An 11,315-nucleotide genomic window follows, 5' to 3' on the forward strand; every position below is an offset into this window, starting at 1 on the left:
ATATTCATTGTTAAAAAGTTGTAGTTTTTCTGGGGAGATGCACTCTTCATATCTAACAAGACCTTTGGACGTTCATCTCTTTTTTGACAAGCACCGCTTTCAGGAAACAGACATCTCTGGAATGTTGTCACATGGCTTTATTGCTGGACATTGAGGGAAGTCACAAGCATGTGCCCACTGTCTGGGTTCTATTTGAAAGACACTGTCTAATGCCAGTGTTATTGACTTATTATTTGAAGACTAGACTGATATGCTGCAGTGACAACTGATTAATCTTTAAGGGCTCAGATGTGAGCATAAATGAAGCCTTGTGTGAATGAGAATATATATAATACTACCCTGAAGAGTTTTTGTGTACAGGTATAATTTACAGTTTCCTATTGCTTGCTATTTAGCCCTATTTCTTACAATGGACCAATAATGAATAAGGAAAGACAGAAGGTGAAAGGAAATAATATTTTTTACAATTGCCTAAGCAACTTTTGAAAATTTCTATTTTAAAAAACTTGAAAAAACAAGAAAACAATGATGAGTCTTTGTTCCGTATTATGGGTCCTGCTTACTCTTCATTGTGTCAGACCAGTATTTCGTTCGACAAACACAAGCACATAATACGGGACTAAAAGTAACACTCTTATTACTTCATTGGACACAGATAACATTGTATGTTCAAAGAGTCCTGAACACTGATATTTGTCTCAGTACTTCAACAATGTATCTTCTGTTTTATGTATGTTTCTGTTTTTTGGTTCTTAATTTTTGTCCCTCCTTTTTCTATAATACCTGAAATTAAAGTAGGGTCTCGAAGGTGAAAAGGGAATAGAATAGGGATGCAAAGGCTATTGTATTCACTGCTAGATCAATGTTTGCATACACTTCTGGAATAAAAAAATCCTAAAAAATTAAATTGCTTAGGATAAAGCACTATATAATCATAAAGAGACAGTTGAAATGAGCAGATATATATATAGACATGAAGACAGAGAGGAAAGCGCACAAGTGGACAAGTTCACTGATCACTCATGTGTGGGTCATCACACACTGCCTGTGTTCCAGCTCAGGGCCTCCTCCTTCAGTGTCATGCAGTTCTATACTGAATGTGTCATAATAGGTTGACGAAGCTTGACCTGGGACCTTCTTTTCCCATCCTTTATCAAGACATTGACTGGCCATTTGTTTAACGGTGTGTTCAGGTCTCCCTTCTGGAGCCCTTTTGAATTCAGTAATATCAAGTAAGCATGTAGTATTAGAGTTAAAGAGCACCCAAACACACCATCTGTTTTGGTCTCTGTGAGACTAGTGTCTTATTAAAGAATAATTGACGTTTATTACAGCTTGGGTCTTGTTTTGTAGTTTTGGCCATCATTTCATCATCATAAAGACAAGCAGGTCAAGAAACATAGGCAGTCAGACAGTCAGAAAGGTTGGATCCAACAAGGGAAAACAAAGCGAAACTGTAACAATATCACCAAAAAAAACATTAGTGTACAGACCCACCACTCTAGGGCCTCAGTATGATTCAAACAAAGTATGTGTCTGATTTGAATGGGGGAAGAGGCGGCATCCGACTAATCTATCGAAATAGGACCAAGTGGCAATAAACAAATAATCTGTCCTTTGACAGAGGAGGTGCAGGTTCACCATACTGGCTTTCGTCCTGCAGAGGTTTCACTACTGAAGGAGGTGGCCCCTGAATTCATGTGGCCCCACATACTGTTTGTACTGTTCTACCCAGCATATATTTAGATATGATGACTGGAGAGAGATAAAGAGAGGGAGTGTGTCAGTGTGACTTATTTTGCAAGGGTGCTGATTGTATTGTAAAGGTAGTGTAAGAGTGCCCTCTACAGGCATTCTCAAGGCACTTGAATGAAAGGACCTGATGCCTCTTTAGCGCTCTTTGTAATCTTATTTAATGGACACCTTTTATTAGATTGGCTGTGCATTGATTTTAACGCATGCTGACACATTCAAACGAACATTTAATTGTGTGCACAATGGATTACTCGCATGCACCGCGGAGTGAGGTGAAACATGAATTAAAACTTTGTTATACATACTCACTCTTTCTAGATGAAGATGTCATATTTTTGTTGTCAGTTAAAACTAATTTATTGCATTTTTATAAGAGGAACTTGGAGCTGTGTGTTGCTGTTAACATCTCAGTATATTTTTAAAAAATGGGTGCCTTTTCATAAATAGACAATTTATGAGAAGGTGAAAAAAAACCTGTATCCTCAATATGGCCAGATGTTTTTTTTTGTTTTTTGTTTTTTTGTTCTTATTTTCTCTCGTTTATCTCTGTTTAGTGGATATGTTGATATGCAAACCCTCAGGTTGTCAGGTTTTGCATACCTTTACTTTTGTGTTGTTCTCTAATCAACTTCAGTGTCTGTCATCTAGTTTTCATGCAACATAGCTTACAGTTCTACCCTCACTGTGCCACAATGTCACTTTTTTTTTCAGCAAATGCAATTTTTTGTGGAAAGCAGTGGCTTTGGTTATGTTCGGTAGTAAATTCAGCTTGGATCACATTGGTGATGCATATTACTGTGTATATATTTAAAGTGCAGCACTATATTAAATGAACAGTGACATTCAATTGACCCAGTAACAGTTGAGCAAGCTTCGGTCTGAACCTCAGTCAGCTTTCTCCTTTCCCAAATATACTATGTGCTAGGCTAACCAGCTAGCTAATCTACATCATTAGCTGGTTACATCGAATAGCTAATGTTAGCAAAACACAAGCTAAGGATTGATGTAGCTACCTAGTTAGTGTTTTGCTTACATTAGCTAACTTATGATGTGACTATATATATATATTCAGTTCAGTTTTATTTGTATAGCGCCAAATCGTAACACAGGTTATCTCAGTTCATATATCTTCAAATTGAGCAGGTCTAGACCGTACTTACAAAATTAGACCCAACCGTGAGAAAGCACTTGGTGACAGTGGCAAGGAAAAAGAAACCTCGGGCAGACCCTGGCTCTAGGTCATCTGACTCAACTGGTTGGGGTTAAAGAGAGAAATAGGCCTATGTCACTTTTATCTTTTAACCATCTGCAAAATGTGTCTTTTCAACATAGACGAGCAAAGCACACAGCATATCTAAGTACAGGAAAGGAGAAAGTTTGCCAAGGTTCCAAAAGGGACGGGACTTAGGAAGGGTCAATAGGATATAGTTAAAACAAAGAAAGATGCCACCACAGCATGTGGTAAATGATCACAAGAGGGACATGTGACTCAACATCAACTTCTGTACAGTAGTTTGAGATAAAAACTTGAGCTGAAGAGCACCAGGGTCCAACTGTATTCACAGTTTCTTGGAGCCTGTATTCCAAGCAGGCCAGTCGAGAATATTAAGAGTCCTTTACTGAAACAAGAGGGATCTCACTAGAAATCCTTGAACACCATGCTGTTTGCTTGATATGTAAAGGAGCAGGCAATGAAAGTGACCAACTACCATGACCAAAACTTTAATTCTTAACCTATTCTTAACCAAAATAACCTGATGCAACTTAATTTTAAGTAATTGAATCCTACTAATTCCTAATTGAAAACTACAGACTGCAGCTTGGGAACAGGGTAGTCCAGGCACACTCTGCCCAAGTGAGAATGATTTAGTGGTGAAGTATATACTGTACAGTGCTAGTTCACCTTTGTTCACATGTGGAAGGAATGTGCTACTCCAGAACAGTACAGCTGTGCCTGGTTTGATGAGATGTGGCCCTGTTGTACAGAAAGCTGCTGCAGATCAGGGACCATAAACACTGCGTTGGCTGTCCTATGCACAATCTGAAAAATGGCACACAACCTCTATTTGTTGTAAACATTTGGGTTTTGTATAGTTAGATACAATCATACAAATCAGACACTCAAAACCTGCTTCTTTGTCTCCTGCCTGCTCTCCTTTTATTTTGTCTTTAATGTTCCAAATCTTCCATCCTCATCTACTTTGTTTAACAGTAGCCTGTGTGATTATTAGTCAGGGTCATTATTTGTAAGTCAACATAATGATAGTGAATGATAGGGACTTTTGATTCAGTAACCAATATGCAAGACAAATAAACATGTTCATGTGACCCATTTTTGGCTTGTGTTTTTGTATGCATGTGTGCATGTTTTACAGATGGAGGCAGGGCTGGTCTTCCAACTTGACAAAGTGGACCCCAAAAGCTGCAGGGTCACTGGCAGTCAGATGGCAGTTTAAAGCTGCAGTAGGTAACTTTTAGAAAAATAATTTAAGACACCGTCCTCAAGCATCAGTATTGTACAATACTCTTTAGATATAGAGGCAAGGCTTTAGATCACACTGGGAATAGGGTTTTTGGAAAAGGTCTTCACTGAATCATCTCCTGTGCCTTCCAAATCAAACATCAGCAGCTGTCAATCAAGTTGTCTGTAGGCTCTATAGGTACAATGATATACCTGAGTGAATTCATGAGTTCTCATGAAAATCAGGCAGGGAGGGAACCTAGGAGCCCAAACTTTTCTCTACATTAAGTGAAAGGGTTAATACCCACAATGAGTTGTCAAGATCTTAAAGTGACATATACAAACATTTATTGAAAATTACATTTTAATTTGAAATTCATTTTAATGTTAAATTGATTATATAAAACCAAGTGTTGTCCTGTTGAGTGCAGCAAGTGCTCAGAACCTTGGGTTCCTTCGATTTCCACCTGGAAGATGCAACAAACTGTCTGGTTAAATACATTATATGCAGCTTAGGGAGTAGAAACCTTTGTACAACGGAATGAAATCTAGAGCACTTTCTTAATAAAAGCCATCTGAAAAAGTGTATAATGTAATCCGTTGCAGACAGCAATGCACGCCTACTACTTAATACATTCAAGTGATTGACTTGTAAAGGCATAATGTGTGTTTTGGGCTGAAAAGTACTGGGATGTGACCATCAGTCCAGGCTGCAAGGTTGATTCAAATAGGCAGCTACTTGTAGAGTTAAAGGAAATTATGTGCTTAATAGGTAGAAAAGATTAAGTTTTTAAATATTTTGCAATTTGATCATTTGAAGTATGGAGATTTTTGGTTTGTACCAAAATGTTCCCACCAACCAGCACAAAAAGAACTTCTTTGTCTTTGGTTGGAATGAACTAACACCTCAATTTCAAAATCAATCAATCTGCACCACATGATTATCCTCAACATCCTGACAAGTGAGGATGAAGCAGATTCTCACCTTTCGGTTTGCCAGGTTTTCCACAGTATCCGCTGTAGGGTTCTTGCTGGTTGCTCTGCTTTTCTGAGAGAGAGATTCTGTTAAAGTTTCTGAAAATGTGTTCTCTCAAGCAGCTAATTCAGACACTGATGCAGTGTCTGAATTAGAACAAAGAAAGTAGAAAAAGTAGTTACCCCCATTTCAGCACAATTCTCTTGCCATTTATGATTTTAAACAAAGGACATTTTCAGTGCTTTTTTAGCATTATGCTAGCTGTGTTTACACAGCATATTCAGGCACTGGAGTGATTTGGTCTGAACAGTATTGTTACTCCAGAGATTTTTTTCTCTTTCTGGTTTGAAGTGTGTGGGGTTCAGTTGGGGGGGGGACTAGTGCACACTAGTCTGAGTTAAGCATCATCAGAATCAAATGTTGATTCTCAAAACCACACAGGACCATACAATTTGAAAATGCAGTTTCAGCTGACAGAAAAAAAGGTTCAGTTTCATGTTATTTTAAGGACTGTTGTCCAAAATCAGAATTTTTTTAAAATGGTATTTTCAAAGTGTGGTCTTGCAGGTATTTGGTCCTTACCCAGATTGGAGTTATGAACTGATGCTGCGTTGCCTATATCCGTTCTACATTACATGCAATACCTTGACTTCTGTTCCTCCACTGACTGTGTCTCTTTTGGGTTTTTTGCGCGTGTCCATTCATGTTCAATCCGTCAGCCTTGCAACCATTTGTTTTCTTGATATCTAGGAGATACGCAACAGTTAAACCACACATTTTTTTCTTGAAGGAGCAATTGGCACATCACTGTTGAATTAAGAAGCAGATCACCTGAATATTTGTAAGGATGCCTTCTGCTTGGTCCCATGCTGCCCTTCAATTCCTCACATAAACAATCCTGTAATTCTGTACACTGGATGCCACAGTCCACTAAATGACCCTTTGGAGACACTTTGGCCATCCTTTGGTCAACCATTGGGACACACAGTTGCCCGTTACTCAGCTGACTGAGTTCTTCGTTCCCACATTTTTCATCCTCCGCCTCCAGGTCAGCTTTTTGGAGACTATATGAGACCTCCTCCCCTACCACATAATTCAATAGGAGTGTGTCTTCCTGTTCAGGGGAGCAGGGGCTTTTCTCTTGCTGCTTATTTACAATGACAGATTCCTGGTTTGGGCTTTGAATAGCCACAGTTTCAGACGATCCATTTTCGTCCATGTGCTTGTCAGTGGGGGTAAATAAAATTCTTTTACTCGACAGGTGAGTTGGGGAAGCTAAGGAATCCCTTTCTAAAGGGGCTGTGCTCTGGCATTGCTTAGGTTCCCTACCTTCCGAAGCATCCGTTCCAATCTCTATTTCTTGATTCTTTGAGGGACTTTCCTTCCCAGCTGGGGTACTGTAAATGAGCCAACTGTCTGACATCGGAACAGAGTCAGAAGAGGAAAATCTGCGAGACTGCCTCCTTTCTTTACTAGATTTGACAAATAGGTTGTCACTTTTGGTCGGCAGCCTACCATCTTCAGCTTCCTCCGTCATCTCAATGATTACTTCAGGTTCAAACATGCCTTTCTGCAGACTCCACTCCTTAGTGGGGATAAAGGGGGCTAGAGACTCCACAGACCACACAGACTCATTCATTTTTCCCCTTATCGAACAGCTACTTAGAAACATTGAACAGGGAATGATCTCTGTAGTGTCTTCATATGTCTCATTGCAATTTTCTTGCTCATCATCAGGGAGTGTATGGGATTTGTTTAGGGAATGCAGCGGTTCATCAATGTGGGGTAGGCCTCGTCTTACAGGTCCATTTTCTCTTCTAGACTCTGAGAAAAGTTCACGAAGAACAAAAGGCAGTTTGAGGATCTGGCAGCGGGTTTCGCGGTCTTTCACTGAACTTAAGATATTTTCAGCACCATCATTAGCCTCAATACCATCAGCCACTACTGGACCATTCCTGGGCTCAGTTGGACTCTGGTAAACTGACTTTCCATGCTCTACTTCAGTTTCGTAAGATGGTAGCTGGTGTTCATTGTGAGGCAGCACCTTGTCTGTCATTTTCAGGATAATTTCCTCTGGTGTGCCACCTCCCCAACTCATCAGAATGTCAGGAACAGAGACACGTCTCTCTTTGACAACCTCATCCTCCTGTTGAGAAGAGCTACACACAGGAACCATATTTTCTGGAGAACTCACTGACCACATATTACAGTGACCATTTCTGAAAGGGACAACATTCTCCTGATCAACACTGTCTTTACGGCACTTGTGCGTTTCTACAGTTGCTCTGATATGTGATTGGACAGTCTTTGTCCCTGTAGGATGTGGGGTATTAAAGCTGTGTTCGACTGTGCCTTTTTTGCAGGTGCTGGGAACCTGCAAGTCTTTTGCATTACTGCTGGGTAAGGTATAGTTCTCAACCTCAGTAGAACCTTGTTTTTGGGAGCTAGACTTTGAGGATGATTGAGAGTTTGAAGAGGTTCCATGTCCATAATCTGATCTGCTGGGTGGGCTCCCATCACCGTAACTACCCGTGCCTCTCTGTGTTGGTTCCGTTTGAACTGCAGAGTTCACAGTTTCTTTAACAGGGACTGTATGAGGCGGACGAATTCTGCGGGTCTGGTTTGGATTCTGGTAGAGTGCATTGGGAGCATGGACCTGGGGGTGGAGCAAGCGTCTGTAATCCACTGGTTGGATGTGTGGGTGGGGCAAAATATAGGCTGGAGCCTCCATGTATGGGGGAGGTGGGAATGGGGGCATGACCATACCATAGCCTAAGAAGTAGGAAGAAAAAAAAAATGAGATTAACTAAGATTATGTTAAAGTTTAAAAATATTATAATTTAATGAAGTCAAATAGGGATTAATGCCAGTTTATAGACCAATTTTCACATGTTATACATTTCAAGAATATTATATTGGATGACAAAAGGTTTCTACAGGTTCTTGTTATTGTGGCCACCCCTTGTATCTTACTTTAAGAGCAAACTGAAACGAAAAACCCACAAGACTCACCCATGCCTGAGAAGCCAGCAAGGGGATTGTAGGAGAAGGGCATAGGCCACTGGTACTGGAGGAAAGGGGGTGGAGGCGGAGCAGGTACATAGAAGAAGGGCCGGGCAGAGACATTGTGTTGGGGATAGGATGAATGTCCTGGGTCCTGGCTGATGCCATGCATTCCCGGATCCTGCTGTCCAGAATTTGGTACATAGCTATTGGGGCAGGAGTGTAGGTTCCCAACGTCTGGTCCTGGATGACCTGGTGGAGGTTTGTTTACGGCTGCTGTTGCTGCCATATTCAACCTATGCAGAGGTTGAGGAAGAAGGACTGTTAGTGCATTCAAACTGTGCTGATAAATCTTTAGAACTTTAGTGTTGCAGGAAATGTTTCTGTTATTAAAGTGTGACTTTAAACATCCAGCTTCCTGTTGTGTTCACACTTTACCACAGTAAGTAATAATATTGAAATCACAAAACCTACTGCACATTGACATCACTATGCCATATTAAACATACTAAAGGAAACACATTAGACACCATATACATTGTGACTTCAGGATAAAAGTGTTTTAAAAAATCTTGCACCCTCTATGGTCCAACAAATGTGGGAAATTGCATTTTACAAATTAATTTTGAGGTCAGTATTAGTTTTAAAAGTGAAGAATTAACAGTGCATGAAATAATTAAAATAAATTTGCACTTGAGATTTTCAGAAATACTGAGGTCAAGAGCCTTACTCACCTAGCAGAAACCCATCAACGGAACTAACCTAATAAATAAAAGACCACCAAGGACTGTGGCACCACAAACAACTGGTCTTTATAAAAAATTAATTAATGTACCTAACTTTACTCAAACAGGAGAAAATGGTAAGTTACTTTGGCGTATTGGCCATTTTCAGTGGTGGATTAATTCACACTTCTGCTCTACTCAGTATCTCTGGTAATAGGTCAGTGTGAAGGACTGAGCCAAAACTACCTCTCATTACAGCCTCTACATGGTTTTCACAGCAGACAAGTTGCGGCAAGAAAACTACAGATGGACTTAATAATTTGAAAGTGGCCCAAATCAGAATTAAAAAGATCAGAGTCCATGTGATTTGTGCTGTTCACGCAGTCATGAAAAAAAACACATCTGAGTTACATATGAGCAAACAAGAAATAATCAGTTAGTTTACCTTGTTGAGAACTTGGATATGGAAAACTCAGAGCAACACACACAGTGATAAAACTGAGCAGCAGACACACCTGAGTTTAAGTAGCTGCTAATCAGACAAGCCTGTGTGCCATCAGCTAATTTGAAGCAACCCTGAGGCCTCCTGTAGGACCGAATGTCAGTGTACAACACTAGATGGAGCCAAACTGCAGTCAGACAGACTGTCAGTTTTTCTTTCAGACATTGTCTGGAGTTTCTCCACCTATTCAGTAATCCCACCTCCAAAACTCTCCAGCCTCTTTCTGTTTAACCATGCACAGAGCTTTTTATTAGAATAGCATGAAATTATTATGATTACATGAAATAATAATATATATTTTAACTGGTTAACTGCAGTCATGATTTAATCAATTCAAAGAAAATGTAATCAACAAAAAATCACGCCACGCCACACATTCAATTAATTGCTTAATTTCCCTTTTTTTGTTGGTATTTTTGCAATAAACAGATATGCAGTGATGTTTTCTGGGTAATATGTTACTCGAAAAACTAACTTTCAAGTCCCTATTTAATGATGTGATGAGACAATGCAATTCAAGATTCAAGATCAAGTGGCAACCAGCTACAAATAAAGCAAACAAGTAGCAAAAACTGCACTTACTCTAATGGCCCCTTGAAGCTGGCTCCAGAAGTGAGTCCATATTCATACGGCCCCGTTTTAAAATGCCCAACTTTACAGCAGAAATGTTTACTGCTTCAGAAACCTATGGGTGATTTTAAATGCATTTTTAATTATACGGTCTACAGTCGTGATCAAAAGTTTTGAGAATGGCACAAATATGAATTTTCACAAAGCATATACTCTAGAATGTAATCAGATGAATTGCAATTAATTGTCCCTCTTTTCTCCGCATTTATTATGCAAGAATAGGCTGCTATCCGTCAGAATGTGGCCCAGAAGTTAATTGACAGCATGCCAGGGCTAATTGCAAAGGTCTTGAAAAAGAGGGGTCAACGCTGCAAACATTAACTCTTTTCAAAAGCGTAATGTAATTGTCAATAAAAGCCTTTTACACTTATAAAATGCTTGCAATTATACTTCAGTATACCATAATAACACCTGACAAAAATATCTTAAAACACTGAAGCAGCCAACTTTGTGGAAACCAATACTTCTCAATCTCAAAACTTTTGACCAGGACTGAATGTACAATATACGCTAGTGGTTTTTTAACTGGGGTCCTGGATCCAGCAGAGGTCCTTGAGTGGGTTAAAGGGGGTTCCCAACAAAAGAAGAACTATTTGAACATTTTTTTAGTAGGAACAAGGGAAGAAACAGGGTTGTTGTTTTTTTTTAATTGATATGATCCCAGTTCATTGACTGGCTATGAAGACTTCAGAAACTTCAAACTTAAAAATAGAAAAATTACTCAGGTGATTTTTTAAGACAAAGTTCTCTCAAAGTGGGGGTCCGTGCATTTATAGTGGGGGTCCCTGATGTGAAGTTTGGGAATCCGTGCATTACACCACTGCAAGATGTTCTTTTAAAGCTGCAATTTTTATAAAAATAACTTTGTCATATTTGCTAAAACTTTCTCTATATCCTGACCATAGAACATGAGACAGAATAATCTGTAAAACTAGCAGGTTTCTCTCGTTCCTCCTAACGCCCCTAATGGCATTTGCAAGAATCCACAAGGGCTGAACAAAAACAACCAATAAGAGCCAAGAAATACAGTTGATCGTTGATTGATTTAGGATATAATCGTATTTAGGAATAAGACAACAGCAGGTCAGAATTCAAAATCATCAATCAACTACCCTTGATTTATCAACTGGAGTCCCACAAGGTTCCATCCTGGGCCCAATACTGTTCAGCCTATATATAAATGATTTGCCATCAGTGTGTCCCAACACCTACCTGCAAATGTATGCAGATGACACAGTCATTTATGTGCATGGCAACAGTAGC

General features: G+C 39.5%; 1 protein-coding gene across 1 annotated transcript; it reads right to left on the reverse strand.

The window, feature by feature from the left end:
• Window positions 1-4,541: 4,541 nt before the first annotated feature.
• On the reverse strand, window positions 4,542-9,440 carry buc2l (bucky ball 2-like). Its single transcript, XM_035670124.1, has 6 exons — window positions 9,366-9,440; window positions 8,205-8,491; window positions 6,024-7,964; window positions 5,837-5,938; window positions 5,202-5,264; window positions 4,542-4,683 (listed from the first exon to the last, which is right to left on the reverse strand). The coding sequence occupies exons 2-6, from the start codon at window positions 8,482-8,484 to the stop codon at window positions 4,655-4,657; spliced, it is 2,415 nt and encodes an 804-aa protein (XP_035526017.1). The 5' UTR covers window positions 8,485-8,491; window positions 9,366-9,440; the 3' UTR covers window positions 4,542-4,654.
• Window positions 9,441-11,315: the final 1,875 nt, after the last annotated feature.

This window comes from Morone saxatilis, unplaced genomic scaffold (assembly GCF_004916995.1).
Source record: "Morone saxatilis isolate NCDOM2014 unplaced genomic scaffold, NCSU_SB_2.0 Contig23, whole genome shotgun sequence".
NCBI classification, from domain to species: domain Eukaryota; kingdom Metazoa; phylum Chordata; class Actinopteri; family Moronidae; genus Morone; species Morone saxatilis.

Coding starts and splice junctions, on each gene's coding strand:
- buc2l (XM_035670124.1), bottom strand. CDS start 8,484: ATGGCAGCAACAGCAGCCGTAAACAAACCTCCACCAGGTCATCCAGGA. Junction 7,965..8,204: donor TGCTGGCTTCTCAGGCATGG/GTGAGTCTTGTG, acceptor CCTACTTCTTAG/GCTATGGTATGGTCATGCCC. Junction 5,939..6,023: donor GCATCCTTACAAATATTCAG/GTGATCTGCTTC, acceptor CGTATCTCCTAG/ATATCAAGAAAACAAATGGT.